General features: G+C 45.4%; 1 protein-coding gene and 1 long non-coding RNA gene across 2 annotated transcripts in view; one reads left to right on the top strand and one right to left on the bottom strand.

Moving 5' to 3' along the window:
• Positions 1–17675, bottom strand: part of LOC142768711 (uncharacterized) — a 105969-nt gene that overhangs the window by 43202 nt on the left and 45092 nt on the right. The gene's annotated exons all lie outside the window — the stretch shown is intronic.
• Positions 13012–17182, top strand: LOC142768697 (uncharacterized). Its single transcript, XM_075870713.1, has 2 exons — positions 13012–13277; positions 16870–17182. The coding sequence occupies exons 1-2, from the start codon at positions 13073–13075 to the stop codon at positions 17178–17180; spliced, it is 516 nt and encodes a 171-aa protein (XP_075726828.1). The 5' UTR covers positions 13012–13072; the 3' UTR covers positions 17181–17182.

The raw sequence follows: 17675 nt of genomic DNA, 5'->3' as shown, positions 1-17675 counted from the left end.
AGGAAGATTTGCAGAGATTGATTGACATCTGCGGCAATGAGGGAGATTAGTTAGGTTTTAGATTCAGTTAGGAAAAATCAGCAGTCATGATTTTCAATGACAACGAAGGTAGTGAGCTTAGAATACAGGAGGTCACGCTAGAGATAACAGATAAATACAAATATCTGGGCGTATGGATAAGCAATGAGACCCAGTACCTGAGGGAACACGAAATATACCTGACGACTAAAGGTAACAGGAATGCAGCAGTGGTGAAAAATAGGGCACTGTGGAATTACAATACGTATGATGTTGTGAGAGAAATATGAAAAAGGGTCACGGCTCCTGGGCTGACGTTCGGCAATACGGTCTTGTGCATGAGAACAGAAGTTCACGCAAGATTAGAAATTAAGCAACGTGGAATAGGTAGGCTTGCTTTAGGAGCTGACGGGAATACACCAAATCAGGGAGTACAAGGTGATATAGGATGGACATCATTTGAGGGCAGGGAAGCTAGCAGCAAGATAAAATTTGAGAAGCGATTGAAAGAAATGGGGGAGGAGCGTTGGGCTAGGAAGGTTTTCAGCTACTTGTACATGAAGAATGTCGATACAAAATGGAGAAAGCGAACCAGGAAATTGACTGGTAAATACTTAGAAAACAGCAGGTGGCCAAACCAAAAAGAACTATTGGTTAAGAAGAGAGTGAAGGAAACGGAGACTGACATGTGGAGAATGGGCATGATTAAGAAGTCCGAACTAGAGATCTATCGAACTTTTAAGCAGGAAATTGCCAAGGAAAGGGTCTATGATAATACTCGGCGTAGTTCTCTACTGTTTGAGGCCAGGACGGGAGTACTGCGAACCAAGACATATCGGGCCAATTACGAAGGGGTAGACGCAGTATGCAGTGCGTGTGGAGAGGAAGAAGAAACTGCCGAACACTTGATAGTGTTCTGTAAAGGGCTTTACCCTATAGTTCAGGATGATGGCGCAGAGTTTTTCAAAGCACTGGGGTTTAGGGACCGGGAGGGCAAAATAGACTTTAAGCGGGTTGACTTAACTAGAAGGAGGTTATCTGATTGGTGGCTAAAGTCAAGGCACGAGTGAAAATTAAACTCTTCACTGCAAAGTACGAATCCTCAAACTCACTTTTTAAAGAAAAAAAAATAAATCTAGATTTTAGTTCATTAAGTATTACGGGTTGGTAGCGCTAGCCACCGCCCGATCCAAAGGGTACAGCCATATTAATCTATCCATCCATCCGTGAAAAGGAGCGTGCCATCAAACGCGCGAACGTGAAGTAGCTCGTGCTTACATTGGATAGTGTGGGGAGATATGCGGTACGACTCAAAACTGCGTTCGTACCGTTTAGTATGCCGTGCGGTTATTCATCACCTCTTCAATTGCTAGGCCTGTACGCACGGCTGGAAGGCGGTGTCACATAGTGCGATGCTTATTTTGTAAGTGGATATAGATGAAATTTCGACAAAGTGATTACCTACTTTCCGCCGTTTGCGCAAAGGAGTCAACTACTATCTAGAAGTTAGATCTAGATCAGTGCCCATCGCAATCAGCAGTGACAACTGTGCGACATGACAAAAACGGTGTCACCGGTACTGAGTGTTTGCTGGCAGAGGAAAGAAAAATGTTTTGGAACTCATGTGGAGCGGAACTGTAAACTTCGTGTGGAAGTTTGAGTGTTCAAATGCGAGTTTGCTCAAGAGCAATGCGACCTGATCGCTTCAGAATCCATGCGGTGCATTGCCTACGCTTCAAATGTAGTCTGTCTGTAGAAGTATGAATGGAAAGTACTCTATAAATTTAGTTTTTGTCAACGTAAAGAACAAACATATTAACGCCGCTTTAGTTGAGTCGATTTCTCTGTTTAACTTTGACGTAGAAAAACGTGGGAACACAAAAACCAGCAGCACCTGTATCAAGGCCATACCTGTGCATTTGGAAACGCGTTTAGTCTGGTTCATTTGCATAAGTATGCACAAGGTTCTCCTTCAGGGGGGGGGGGGGTAACGTAGGTTCGTCGCTGCGCCCCCACCACGTATAATTAAATGAATAGGGCAGACTTTACACCTCCCTCTAAGGCTACTAGGAGGCTGTCTCCTCCTCCTCTCCATTTATTATAATAGTTATTGTTACCCATTTGCTACAATATATTTTGAGCATTATAGACTTACTCCTCACCTTATGTCTCAGACTGAGCTTCCGAGGCATAATAGTTCCCTAGAAGTAATATGGTCTCTCATGATATTTTCACGAATGACATGGAATTTTAGCAGGTCTCATCTCTGGTGTTTTCATGAGATCCACTGCTGCGAAAATTGTGTATTGTTGTTGTGCAAAAGAATGAAGGCACCCAGTTCACTATTACTGCACACACAAAAGTATGTTCAAGGCATTTCACTGAATCCGACTTTTATTCTAGCTACGTTTCTGAAAATAACAATGTGAAGCAAGATGGTGTACGAAGTATATTTATTTTTTAATCAAAGCGAGCAAAAACAAAAATAAAGCCACCAAAGAAACGTGGTGCAACTTCCGCACTATTTAAAATGCAAGCACTGCGACTACACATTTACATATGCACCTCCAAGACGAAACCAGTGAAGGTTCGTATCAAACGATCAATAAGAGTAGTGCCGAAGAGCTGCCATCACCCGCGTGCAGCCATAATCACCAACAAGCAGAACCCCGAGGGAGACGGAGGACGATTGTGGAAGCGTTTGACACAGCTGGAATTCGCTAAAGAAGAACTTGTATAAAAGGAGCTTGAACTTGAACAAGCTAGACAGCAAATAGAAGAACTAAAGCATGCAAAGCAAGAGCTCTTGTTAAAATAGAACTTGAATCGGCGAACGAGAAAATGGGGAAAAAACTACAGAAGAAAGCTGGAGTACACTTTTCAGTGTACTCCAACTTTAAACACCGAAGCGAGAACATACGTTCTTATACGGCATTGTCATTTCATGCAGTGCTGCAGCTTGTCAATCCCGGAGATAAAGGAGAAAACAAGAATCTACTCTCCATGGAGCTTCAAACAGATACATCCTACTCCGGTAGGCCTCGATGCCTAACAGTAGAGAATGATTTTTTCTTTTTCTTGTTCGATTGTATCTTCGGCTGTTTGAAAAATATCCTGCAGACAGGTTTTGCATATCGATTGCCACAGTTTTAAAGACGCGCACAAAGTACATATTCCTCCATTGGACTCAACCATCAGTATGAATGTCTAAAAACAGGCCCAAGAAGAAATGCGCTGCATTCAAACAAAAGTGTCCTGCAACATGAGTCATCTTAGATGCCACGAAAATTAAATGTAGAGTGTCTAGTTCACTGGCATTGCGATCTGCAACTTTCTCCACATACAACTAGATGAACACTTTAAATGAATCGATTGGCACATATTCTGATTGCACACTAACATTTGTTTCAAGTCTTTTTCCAGATTTTCCTCCCGAGAAAGACTGTGTGAGACAGAGTGGTTTTCTGAAACTTTCTTTCTATGAAGGGGACGTTGTGATGGCAGATAAGGGATTCAAGATATGCTAAGTGACGTCAACGATGGGCTGAACACGCCTCCTTTTCTTACAAGAGGTGAATCTATTGAGGATCAGGTGAAGTCCTACGCTCTCCCTCTCTTGCCTCGCAACACCGACGCAGGCAGTGTCTGCTAGAGAGTTTCTTGATTGAAAAAACCGACTGCTCGCGCTAAACAACCGTTCTCTGGCCACCGCGTATATATATAGAGAGGCACTATACTCTGTTTAACCCCTTTGGTTCGGCACTACCAAAGCTCCGGGGTGTAAGAAAGCCAAACCCTTGCGCAGCGAAAGGTAGTCCCACATACAAGTGCCTTAAAACTAACAAGGTTGGCTAAACTGGCGTTTCTAGGTGTTTTACGCCACTTCAATACATGATGTTTATTCTTCCTCGAATTTATTTTGTGTGCATTCAATTATTTGGGTCGGTTACCGCTGATAACGGTGTTTACAAGTCAAAATGGCAGAACCTATGCAGAAGAGACAGCCCGCTTCAATCCGGACTTGCTCTTGCTACATGCCCACTGTGCTGACAGCACTAAAGAAATAGTAAAATCGGTTATCGATTTGTTTCATCTCACTCTGGAACTAAAGCACCAGGTATGTTTTGTCAATATTAGCGAGATAAGCTGCTTGTTCAGCCACACATGCTAATCCAAACATGTCGAGGCAGTGTTGGGACTGCGTCGTCAGAACAAGAATGCTGCATCTCTACATACATGAGGAACATGCAACCTCGCACCGTATTCCCTGCACGTCGGATTATTTTTTGGTGGAACCAAAAAAGAGAGAAAAGGAGCCTTGTAGCGGGAGCCGTGAAGAACCGTGTCGATGTGAAAACAGACATGAGAGCCCAGAACAGCGTCGGAGACAAACAGCCACAAATCAAAGTTATCCGCCAGCATGAGATTCTACCGATAGATCTTCAGCCGAGCAACAAATTCACGCTTCTTCAAGTTCCCAGTGTAGCTGGTTGTTTATTAGGTTTACTGCATATTTAGGTTAACAAACTTTCCATCATAACAATTCGGTGAGCAGACGCCGTGAATGCGCTTAGCAGACGACACGGCGCGAATGAATGCATGTGATGTGGCCAAGCGCCCTTGCAATTGGCTGAGAGGCCTATAGCTTCCACAGTGCTCAAGGGAGCCTCTGAAAGAAAGTATATATATTGACCTCCACGGTTATGCCGGTGGGAGAGTCATCCTGTGGGTTGTTGATTATTGAAAATTTGCAGCGTGCGAGTTAACTAAAAGGGGACTGCGGGTCTCTGTGTCCAATCGGAGTCTTCTATCTTTCAGTGCCTATAGCAGCAATCGGCATGTTCTACTTGGAAACGCTGGTTCATCACTGCGTGCTTTGTGCATACGCCGGTTTCTCTCCTGCGCAACGCTATGATGGGCCCCAGCGTCAACGTCACCGCCACCTACACACGGTTCCCTTCAGCGGGATATTGCGTTTTTTTTTTGAGGCTGTGGGTGAGCAGACGAGCTGGCGAAAACGCAGACTCTTTCGATGTTTACAGAGTTGCTGGACAGCTTCCGGCTCTTTGTACCAACAAAAATCAAAGCGTCGGCAACCTCATCCTCATCACTGAGTGAAATTATTAGTCGTTCTGTTATATTTAGATGGAACGCTCGAGAGCTACAAGGTCACCTCGGAGAGTTTAAACATAGAAGGTTTAAATAGCGATTCCTTGTTGCTGTGATATGCGAGCCGAACATGACTTCACCATTCATATTCTCTCGATATGAACCATTCACTTCCCAGACGAGTTGAAACCCTAGCAAAGTGTTACTTTTTGTGCGCTGTGACCTCACGTATTCTCACAACCAAATACCTGTGCATAGCAGCAATGAGTACGTTTCCATGACGTTAAAGCTAAAAAGACGTACATAAGACTCATTGGTGGTTACATTACACCGAGTGGGCAATTCGACGCTGGACACCTAAAACTTGTCATCGACTTGAGCCAAGGACCTCACGTCATCGTGACTTCAATGCACATTTTCTAGACTTCACAAGCAACAGTGGCCTTCATACTCTTAGCGATGGATCACCGACATATCTCCGTGGCTCAATGTACAGCAGCTTTCTCGACTTAGCCATCACTTCTCGGTGCCTTTCAACATCCACCACCTGGTGTGAGACGTTGAAACCTATTGTAGTGATCACCGTCCTACCTACGTACAACTACGATAGTATACCGGCGTTGCAAGCATTCGAAGGCGATGCACAGATTGATAGACTTTTCAAGAAGACCTTAGAAAGTCTTATGCCTTTATAGTTTCTCCGACAGACATATAAGAAAGAATTGCCACAGCAGTACCGACCACTACACATGTTGTCACAACATCTAATTCCAGGAAGCCAGTTGGTGTGGTATACGAAGAACTGTGAGCAGTTCACCGTCAACCTGAACGCAAACAAAGGCGAACGAAATCAATCACAGACCTGAGGACCTCTCCCACCGTGCAAAAGAAAATTCAGTGATACTTAGAAAAGCTTGGCTGGCAAAACTGGAAGTCATTTTGCACCACCCTGGGCTTACGAAAAGCACTGTTTTAGATATGGCACGTCGTACGAGCTCTATCATCTTTTCCTCAGCAACTACGTACTTTCAGGGCATTGGCCATCATAAGAAAACGCAGCGAGAAACAGATCGTAGAAAAATTCTGCATGCACCTTTCTGGCTCTGCAACAACGGATGGCTCACTGCTTCGGTGCGCACCCCCTACGGCAGACGTCCGTCTCGACCATCCTTTCACGCTTCAAGAGCTTCGTGTGGCTACGTTTACTTCACAACATTCCAGTGCACCTGGGCCTGGTGGAATCACCTATGCTACCCTGCGCCACCTTGGTCCTCGGGCAACCGAAAGGCTGCTGTCTTTCTACAACCTTTCTTGGGCACCTGGATCTGTGCCAGTACACTGGAAAGCTATCAAGATCATGGCATTGCTGAAACCAGACAAGTCTCCTCGGGGTATGTTATCCTACAGACCTGTGGCGCTAGCAAGTTCTGTAGGAAAACTCAAGTAACGAATAGTTCTGATGCGCTTGAAACGATTCCGTGAGAAGCAAAGAGTACATATAGACGCCATGGCTGGATTCCAGAAGGGAAGGTCATCAATTAAGGAGGAGGAATACACTTTATTATAAGAAACCAGCAGGTTTAGGTGGCCGGGACTAGGCCTACTATGAGGGGACGCCAAGGCCTTGCCTCGACGCCGCCCCACGGGCGTGCTGGGTCACCCAGGTTTGGTCGTAAAGAGCAGTGCTCCGCAGAGCCTCATGGAGCTTCAACGAAAGGTCCACAGTGAGATTGATTTGTTAACAAACGTTGAACATTAACGGCTCCATTAACGGCTGCAGTATTTCTTGATATGAAAGGTGCATTCGATAATGTTCTGCATGACGCCATTTGAAATGCTTTTCAAGACTATGGCATTGGCAGCGGCATGCATCAATGGATAGCCGGCTATCTTCAAGAACGAACTATACTAATGTCTACTGCCGACGGTGACACAAATAAGCATCCAGTCTATCGTGGCTTGCGTCAAGGTGGAGGCCTGTTCCCAACATTATTTATTATCGTACTTGTTGGCCTATTTAAGAAGCACGTTAGGTTAAGAGGCAAAATATTGGTGTCTGTGTACGCAGATGACACTTGGATTTCAACCACGAGTTTAACACGTTTGCAAGTACAAAATAAACTACAATGTGTGGTATCGACAACGTCTGCATACCTCATTACCTGCGTACTACAAGTGTCGCCGACGAAAAAAAGTGCAACCCTGCCAATCACGAGAAAGTCCATGGCTTGCGACCCCATAGTGATGGATGAGAACATGATACCTTCGGTAAATCATCACAAGTTCCTCGCAGTTATCATTGTTCTTGATTTGTCTTGGTCGAACCACATCTCATCGCTAAGAAAAAAAACTAGCCAGCTTTGTCTAGGTCATTCGCCATATGTCTGGAAAATCATGGGGACCATCTAAATCATCTCTACTGCAGCTATACCAGGCACTGTTTGTTGGATACCTTCGCTACAGTGCTCCCGTTGTCTTCCGTCTTTGTACCTTGGCTGTACGTACACTAGAGGGAGCTCAGGCGCGTGCATTACAAATTTGCCTAGGAGTACCTCGTTGTACTACTACATGGAGCACTATTACAGAAGCACATGCTTGTCCAGATCGTGTTTATCTTCAACACGAACAACTACGAGTACATCCGAGGCTACTGACAATGCATCGAGACCATCCACTGGTGGATACTTTAACACACGACTCAATGCTGCATACTCATAAGCTGTTACATCGCACCGAGATCTGCTGCCTTCAAATTATGCACCACATGTGATCTCCGACATACCACACTGGATGACGCCAAAGCCGATCGTGCAAGTTTCGATTCCAGGGATAACAAAGAAGTCAATAATGCCAACTGTTGGTATTAAGCATTTCGCGTTGCCGTATATTACTTATATGTACGGATATACAGTGAAAACTTTCGCAGATTACTGTGTCATGCAGAGCTCCTCAGCAGCAGCTTTCACTGTGCCTCAAATGGGTATCAATCAATGCATAAATAGCCCGCCGGACATCATATACTGCCACTGAGCTGACCGGCATCCCACAAGCTGCGTGCTACATTTTACAGCAGAGTCCAGTGAAATGTACATAATTTTGCGGCTCCAAGCCAGATCTTCAGCCAATCAGAAACTACATGAAACAAGACACTGCATACAGTCCTCTGATGTGTGACATAATGAATATGTTGAGTGTTGCATTTTAACCTGGACATACCGTTGCGAACCAATGGATTTCCAGTCATTGTGGCATAGCTGGGAATGAACAAGGTGATGCAGAAGCGAAAATGGCGCACACTAGCGGTGAAACGATACCTATTCACTTTTCCCGATATGACATCAGCGCCTTGATGTCTAAAGGTATGAAGACATGTATGCAACGTCTCTGGAATGAACCAGATTATTGTCACGAACGCATTTATAGGCTTGACTCTCGTCGTGCTTCTCGCCTTCCATTCCGACTGAGGAGAGACCAGGAAACGCTACTATCTAGACTGCGGTTGGGTGTTGCATACACATGACGATACTTATACAAGATTGAACAAGAACAAAATCCTAACTGCAACTTGTGTAACACGCCAGAGACTATTAATCACATCCTGTGTGTGTGCCCTTTATACGCAGTTGAAAGACAATGTCTTGAGCGTCTCCCAGATGACCTAGACTGCCGACCATTTCGGAACAGAAACTTTTGGGTGCTTGGGAATGCATGGATCACGCCCAACGCAGCTTAACAGGGCTGCTCGCATTTCTAAACAATACAAGTTTAAATTCCAGTTTTTAGAGCCTTGGCTAATGTAGAGACTTATATCTGTTTGGTCACTGCACACAGTGTCTCGTTTGGTGTAGAACACCAAACGACACATTGTATGCAATGACACATTGTGTTAAATCAATATCACCCCTCATCCTACTCGCCTCTTTCATTCGCTCTTTCTCTTACCCCCGTGAGAAGTAGTAGGCTAGAAACACGCTTTCTAGGCGGACCACTCCTCCTTCTCGTTAGGCACCTCCTCCTCCTCCCCCTCCTCCCCCTCCTCCTACTTCTTCTTCTTCTTCTTCTTCTTCTTCTTCTTCTTCTTCTTCTTCTTCTTCTTCTTCTTCTTCTTCTTCTTCTTCTTCTTCTTCTTCTTCTTCTTCTTCTTCTTCTTCTTCTTCTTCTTCTTCTTCTTCTTCTTCTTCTTCTTCTTCTTCTTCTTCTTCTTCTTCTTCTTCTTCTTCTTCTTCTTCTTCTTCTTCTTCTTCTTCTTCTTCCTCCTCCTCCTCCTCCTCCTCCTCCTCCTCTCATTTTCAATTTTCAACACCTTTCTCGCGTTTGTCCAGCCAAATAATTCAATTACATTTTTTTCTCAGCTACACGCGACCTCGTAGGAGTTAGTAACTTTAAGCGCCTTCCTTTTACCGCAAAGCGGAAAAAGAGTTTTCTTACTCTGGCACAACTAAAGAGAAAAACAAGTTTTCTGCTTCAGCGTTATAGAGTGATAATTGAAGTAACCGGAAGTTTCTTGGGAAGAAACTGGTGATGCTACTATTGCTATGTTGATACCAACTGAACAGGCGTACAGACTACCGGACAATTTCAACGCCACATCTAAGTTCTGACCTCTGAATGGTTTAGGGAGCTTTTAACAATTCAAGGCAAACGGCATATTTTTCTTTCAATTCAGTCATACCGCTTATAGTTCACTGTTCGTTTCAGCATAGAAAACTACGAAACAAGCATCTAAAACGCATGCTAGATAATAAGGTGGCTACGGAGAACTTGAACAACCTCGCAGGCGTTCCCGGTAATGATTAGGTTACAGCTGCATTGTACTTTGCACAAGAGATTCGAATGACATCAAGCGGGTATTGTTCTCAGCGCATCTTTTCTGCTTTCTCATATAAAAAGAATTATCTAACCACTCATTCAGTTAATTCCTAGAAGTTCATTCAATTTCCTTCCTAGGATGCCACAGGCACACTTAGGAAACATCACATGCACAGCACAGCGTGTATACAATGCAGACATCACATGCACAGCGTGTATACAATGCTCGACGAACGAAATAGGTTCGCCTTGCTGAATAAGGTTGCGTAATTACGCAACGGCGACCACGGTGATCAGAAAGCGAATGTGCCCACTAAAACATTGAAATAAGAAATAACACTTCCCCCCCCCCCCCTCCACCCCCCATCAGCATGCCCGCTGTTCGACAGAGCTTTGCTGGACATCTCCGTTCGCAAGGCAAGGTGGCAGTCATTTTCCTTTAACTACGTCATGATTGAGTGCTGTTCAGTCAAGTTTATGGAATAATAACTCACTTTTAATTGATCAGGGGAAAGACTTGTCACTGTTTTGAAGCGCTGCCGGCTGGGTGATCGGATTGGACTAGCCGTCGTGGCCGGTAATGCCGGTGATAGTCATTCGGTGATAGGTTGGTCGTATCGGTAATTTGGGTCATACTCATTGTGAGCATCACGGCTCGACGGCGCCGCTCCTTCTCCTTCTCGTTCCCCGCGCAGTTATGGCAAAGTGGCTACCAGACAGCCGCTTTTGCAGCAGGGATTACTGCATGTCCAACGGCAGCGCAAGACACCATAGAGACGCTGTTTAGTGACAGTGTTGGTTCCACGCGAGGCGTGTGTAACAAAACGCTTGATTAATACGCTCTCATACACTGGAGAAACGTTGCCATGGTCTGATCGGCGAGAATTGCGTGGCTTCGCGCCGGTGATGTGAAAGCAATCTTCTGCGGCACTGACGCACCTCATGCAGAAACAGTAGCATGACTTTGAATGAGCGTAGACGTCATATTCACTGAGCAGGCCGCATTCTTGGTTGTTCACCTAGAGCAGAACAGTTATAGGTTTAAGCTCAACTATGTGAGGTCGTCGAAACCAATAGCGTAGTAAAGCAATTGCGTAATTTCCGATTGTCTCGGAGGGTATGAGCGTAGTCCGCTATGACGCAAGGAGGATCAAAAAGCGATGTTTAATGAAATGATAACAGAGAGCTAACTACGCTCCGTATCAGTTTTCCACCGACATTGACATATTGTAACATTATCGAGTTCAACAATTCTCTTTACAGTTGGATGACCCATCATGGTGTACTTGTGGTAATGGCACTTGACCACTGATCCGAAGGTCATGGCTATGAATCCCTTACACGGGACAGCCGCATTTCGATGGAGCCGAAGTGCTTGAGGCCCACGTAAATAGATTTGGGTTTTACGAAGCCCTGCACTGTATCATTCTGCATGATAATACAGTGATGGTAAAACGAAGCCTCCCCCTCCTCTACCCCCCCCCCCCCAAAAAAAACACAAATGTACGCAGCACACAGTTTCATTTCAGAAATGTTGTCACGAATCATGTTCTCGCCGAATCACTCTTGTGCTCGCAATATGTCACTTGGTCTCAATACGATGCTCCCTTTGGAAACGCTTACGAAAACTCGTGCGATATCTTGTCTGGTCTTGCTTGCTCGTGCAAAATCAAGTGCAAAGCCTTGTCAGGTTCGCAGTCAACTTTAGATAACCTCATAGATATAGGCACATAAATCAAACTTGGGAAGCCCACGACACACATGCGAAAGCTCAATTGCTATGATTATAAGGTAGGTAATTTTACAGAAGCGCTGCCGGAAAATAGAACACATTCCTGCGATTTGGTATCACAAACAAATATTTTGTATCCAAGTATTTCTTCAAAGTATCAAAGTATTTTTTACTAACGTGTGCATAGGAATATTTCTTCAGAGTACACCCAGTCCACATTGCTACTATGGGGCCGTTTCAACGCGCGATTTGTCTTAGCCGACCCTTACTCAATGTAATTTATACAATGTTACGTTTCACTATGTATGATGTCCAAGTATTTCAGAAAATATAACTGGGAAAGGTGCTTGTGAGTTAACTGTTGGCAGTAACACCAAAAGAGAACGTGTCAACGGAAGATATATTGACGTTGAACGAATTATGTATATATCTAAGTCGTATTTCCAGAGTACACAACATGGTTACGACACCATCTTTCGGAGGTGTGCTTTGCACTGTCTTACAAATCACCTTTTTACAGAGACTGCTTTCGTGAAGTGTGACGCTCAGCAATGCTGATAAGATATTTTGTTTTGTTGTTAAAGTCAGTTTTTACATGGTGCACTTACCGACATCGACACCAGCTTGACGTAAGCTACAGCACTGATTCCGGTGACTTCACGCACCAGTCTAGCTAGTTGTGATGACGTCATGCATCAAACCTTGAAAAAGGGCCATTCGGGTGTCGCCAACGAAGCCATGGTGAGGAGAGGCTGCGAAACCGCCACGATTGCGTGTGCACGTGACTAGTTTTCAAAAACATTACATTGTAAAAAGTGTCACTAGCAGTATACTTTTTATGTACTTGAGGTCTTGGGCTTTCGTGTGACACCAAAAAAAACTACAACCAAAAATTTTTGTGTCAGTACACCTTCAAGAATACTTTTGCATAGTTTTATAATGCAAACGAACAACGCCGTGTCAAACTAAAGTGAATATTAGTATTCGCAAGCACGTAGCTTTAATTTGAATAAATTTTCACGCTTCTGCCCCTTCTGTTCTTCATTGTAAACCCGTGAAAGCACTAATCGCAAAGAAAACGAAGAAGATATAGAAGAGAGAACCATCTTTGATGAATTTGACAAAACGCCAAAATTTATTAAAAAGCCTTTAAGATTTTAATGTAATCTATAACGAGCCTTATTCTAATGTTCCTTAACATTTAAAGACCACTGATCTATTGTCCAATCCTTCGCACTGGGTATCAGCCACAGTAGATTGCGAAGAAGAAGACCGATAACTAGAATGGCGGCCACAAAGGACGAGCAAGAACTGTCAATCGCCCACGTCTGTGAAAGCAACGATGAAATCAGCAGCTGCACGGAACAACTGGAAACCACGACAGAGGGCACTCCACCCTACACGATGGTGGGTGACGTCTACACGACGGAGGACGTCACTTTTCCGTACGACGATGACTACCTGACCCTTGAGAAGGGAGGATCAGTGTTCATAGCTCAGCCCGATCCACACAGTACCGATGCGCCACCTGTGTTGCACCCAGAGCAAGAGTGGGAATCATCCTCCAACCAACTCGGCAACGACTCCTTCCAAACCAATGTGTGGAATTGTAAGTTAGAATGCTGGCTACTATCTGCCTATATTAGGGCGATAGCCTATGTGGCTTAGTCGCATAAGTTATAGGCTCCTGCTTCCGGTGCCGGCTTCTGCTGTGAACATGATTGGTGCCTATGTCAAGGAAACGTTACATAAATTTATAAGCGCGAAATATTATTGGAAGTAAAAATATTATTGAGTATAATTGAAACATAGTGGGAATCAACTAACATTAAATTTAATCAAACGAATTGAATGGGAGTTGGCAATGAATCAAATGACAAAAGTGAAAGTCATGAGGGAATGAAATACCTTGGACGTGAATGTGGTATGTATCAAGCGAAGTAAATATGAACCGGGAATGAATCAAACGGTTTTCTTATTAATCAACCTACATTACCGTACATCAAGTGAATTAAGGGTGAATCAACGAATTATGTGCAAATTCAAATGGCGATGTCAAGTGATGCACTGCATAGGCGAAAAGAATCTGGGTTCATCTCTGCAGCGCATACTTTCACTTCGCAATGCCATATCAACTAGCACTTGTGGAAGTACTTTTAAACGTAATGAAGGGGGGGGGGGGAGGGTTGAGTGGCCTAAAGATCATGAATTATACGGCATCTCCCGCTGGGATCCGTGTGTAGATGGGAAGTATTGGGCGCCAGCGCTAACACTTTCGCACTTTTTCCCAGCAATTCCACCCCATATATCGAAGCCAACATGTTCATAACCAAGGCGCCAATCCTCCCGGAAATGCATGGCGCTCCTCGAATGCCCAGTACCCAGTTTGGAAGAGTTGTCGGAAAGAACAGCAATACGAAAGCCACGCAATGAAGAACGATGTCGATAGTCGAGAGTTGCATGATCACATTGACATTCGATCGATTGTCAACTATCATGCTCTTTTAGAAGAAGTGCGTTTTTCTTCCCTCAATATATATTTCCCTTATGAACGAACACAATCGTATATATGTGGTCGTGCTCTACCAGTGACCAGGAGTCTATTCAGTCTATTCTCAGTCTATTCTTTCCTGTGTTCGTTTTTTCGCCTCGCGCTACATAAATTTCTTTCAAATGTTTCACCAACAAGCCCACATCGCCTTTCTTGTCAGGAGCCAGGTTTTCACCCCATAGTGGCCCCTCCCCTTTCTCCTCACGGCCAGCCAAAACAATTCAGTCCATTTATTGGACAGGCTAAACACACTTATTGCCCTCCTCGCCTCTTGTTCCCTAATCCAAGCATATGAGCTCTCGCTCTGAGAGAGAAAGACGAAGGGAACGACCTGCAAAAGGTGTTCCGCGAACTGTACGAACGCACACGATGGTGGCGCCGTTCGGTTGCCCCGCTCATGATACCCGGGTGCAGCCGGTTCGTTCGCGGGCACTTGCCATTACTGCCAGATGGTATACGTTGTCCTGCGTGGCAGCCGCCTCGCGGACTCCATTCAAAATGTATGAGTGTCAACACACCCGACATCTTCACGCCGCATGCCGGCACCCCGCTGGCCGGAGGCCACCTCACTGGCCGTTAAAAGCGAAAGCAGACCGCGGCCTCCCTTCTCGAATGGTCACGAAAAACTGGGAGGAGTGATGAGGTTCTATCACCACACCACGTTTCTTTTACTACAACGGGCGTCCTTATGCCGGGATTCTCGTTTCCCGAGAATCGGCTCCTTGGAAAGCGCCAGCTTTTAAAACAAAGAAGACTCACCCCCCTTGCCTGTAACGCCAGACCTTACAGAGGAGCTTTGCATTCGCAGAGTGGGGGGACGTCGATGTGCGATCCAAGGCCTACATATGCGGCGTGGCCTGTGAACGGTAGTGCAGCTCGAGCAGTGAGGTTTTACTAGCAGACGCTTCCTGCATCGGCGTTGCGATGTGAGAGAGAGGGGGGAGCGAACAGTTGGCACGAGACGCAAGCATGCGGCACGATACGCGAGGCGCAAGCATGCGCAAGGGGTGTGTGGACATAGCCGTGGTCGCACGACGCGTGACATCGTGCGACTAAGAAATGTCCCGACTTTTGAAAAATAGCCGAACACTTTTTGTATACTTCACAAGGCCTGCGACCATTGTGAAGTGACCTCAGCAACGTCACGCAGCGCGGGTCGACTAACAACCCGCCTCGCCTGCGGTAACACTAGGGAGTTTTAGAATAGCGCACTGCAAGCCCTTGTGGGGTGGTCCCTGCCACTGCACATGCGTCGTAACGCGAGCAGCCGTTTGCGATCGCGGCCCGCCCGCAGTAAATTTGAAATAGTGGGCGACGTGTGCGTCCCGCAAACGCTGGTTTCGGGGCTATGGTGTCGCTGCAATTGTGCGTTGCAGTTTGTAGGAGGGCAAACGCTACTCTAAAGCTCATATGGCGCCCGCTGTGCTGGCAACGCCCGCAGCGCCTGCAAATGTTATTCCCAAACTCCCTACTGCGTTTGCCACGTTTACGCACGCGTGCCGCAAAAATCGCGTTCGGGCTGGAGGGTTCGCACTGCGTTTTCCTCTAGTCCGGCCGTGGCGTTCAGTAACTTTTACCCTGTAGCGGGATGAGGACCTTAACCCAAATTATAAGATCTTAGGCACGGTGTGAGATATCTTACACCATGCGTTCCATTCAGCAAACTCTTCCGGTCACACCTCTTAATGTTACTACGATGTCACTGTTAACCAGTCAAGCTACCACAAGGTAGGTTTAACCATTAATTATTGACGTTAGCCGTACAGATGAAGATGTACCACCGAGCGTTAGCGTGGGTTCATCCTCTTTACATTATACATAGTGCAAAATATTTTATATCTATGCACATTTACACTCAACTAGTCACTTGAATACACGTTTCCCTTTCGTGTTATACCGATTTATATGACGTGAGATCAACAGTTTATTTCTTGTACATCCGAGTTGTTCCAGGTCGTAGGTAGTCAGTGCACATCCCGTGCATGAGCAGTATATATAAGCTCCGTGAAAGGAAGTTTTTCCTGGGTAATTTTACAAACTAACGCTGATATTTGCTAAATTCACTTTTTCTTCATACGGATCGAGCACTTCTCCTCATGTATAAAGATTTCTCTATATAAATGTGAGGTGTCTCGGAGCACCTACCTTAAATAAAATAGTCCGGGAAGTTTCTGTAATAGTGAAACGTCTTTTTGCAGTTGAGGAACCTGAAATAGAAGACGTTTTTGATATTTTTTACATGTTGACGCCAACCAATTATCATTTGCACTGTGCTTTCTCGTACCACCTAACTCTTTTGAAATGTGTTTATTTTCCACAAAGGCTGCATTTTTAACGCAAAGTAAAAAATAATAAATTATCAAGGCAAGGCAGGGACAATGAGGATGGGACAAGCATCGTGTGCTAACTTTCCCAGAATGGGACACATACGCAAGCTTGCACATAGACGACGTCCATAAGCATCAACAAAGGATGATGCGCAGAGATAGAGTTTTCATAAGTTATCGTTAGGTTAACAACTTCTTATTACCGGTGGCTTTTTACTTTTGTCGCAAAATGCATGAGTATTAATCCAATCACAGACTGCAACGCATGAAAAATGACAGTTCAATTGTGTGATGTTCTGTGACACGGCTTGCCCTCCTGGCAGTGGGTGCTGCGTTTCCCTGGCTTCCGAATGTGCGCGTGTTGTTGGTGTTCGTGGCCGTGTCGTGCTCGCTGGCGGTGGCTGCCTGGCTCGCCTACCGGCAGCTGACCTGGACGCCCCGACGCTTCGCGGAGATGCGCGCCGACCAGACCGACCCCATCGTCGCGGACTACACCGAGCCGTCTCTGCCCGACGAGCGGGGTGCGCGCGCAGGGGATCCGGGTGTCTTGCCGAATGTCACCTTTGACGACCTGCGCCTGCTCGGGGCTTGGAGAAGAGCTTCGGGCTCGGCCCGAGACAACCGTGTCCGCTAGGAGGCCTTAAAGCCTCCCTAGGGTTCGTGTACGTGCTCTTATAGCCCCTGGACATGTTCGGGAGCACTGAATTCTCCGAGCGCCTTATTCCGTGCGCTACATTGTACCAACTGCTGCTATGTAACATTTAGTACTGAAGTTGCGCTTCTCAGTGCCCTTTCTTTTTGCGAATTCACTCGCGAAGTGTGCAATATATTAACAACTGTCTGTTGCAGTTGTGTGTTTTATTGTGCAGTGCATCCGAGTACAATGAACACATGTTATCTTTGGCGAAAAGGGTTGTGAATCTTCATAGCGCAGTTACTAATTGCACGTATATGGTACGTTGTATTTGCGCGTGGAATTGGGCTGTTTGCTGCAGTATTGTTCTGAAACGATAAAACAGCACAGGCAGCAAGATACAATATGGTACGCCCACTCATTCTGGGAGTCGATGTTATGCGAGGCAGTAGGCAATTAGTGTCTTATAAAACATTGTTTTATTGCCTCAAATGA

Source organism: Rhipicephalus microplus, chromosome 1 (genome assembly GCF_043290135.1).
Source record: "Rhipicephalus microplus isolate Deutch F79 chromosome 1, USDA_Rmic, whole genome shotgun sequence".
NCBI classification, from domain to species: Eukaryota; Metazoa; Arthropoda; class Arachnida; order Ixodida; family Ixodidae; genus Rhipicephalus; species Rhipicephalus microplus.
Note: the sequence above shows the minus strand (reverse complement) of the source record. Positions and strands in the feature narration are given on the sequence as shown.

What these genes read in the sequence shown, in the direction of transcription:
- LOC142768697 (XM_075870713.1), top strand. Translation starts at nt 13,073, where the DNA reads ATGGTGGGTGACGTCTACACGACGGAGGACGTCACTTTTCCGTACGAC. An exon ending in CCAAACCAATGTGTGGAATT is followed by an intron (nt 13,278 to 16,869) that starts GTAAGTTAGAAT and finishes CCCTCCTGGCAG; the next exon opens with TGGGTGCTGCGTTTCCCTGG.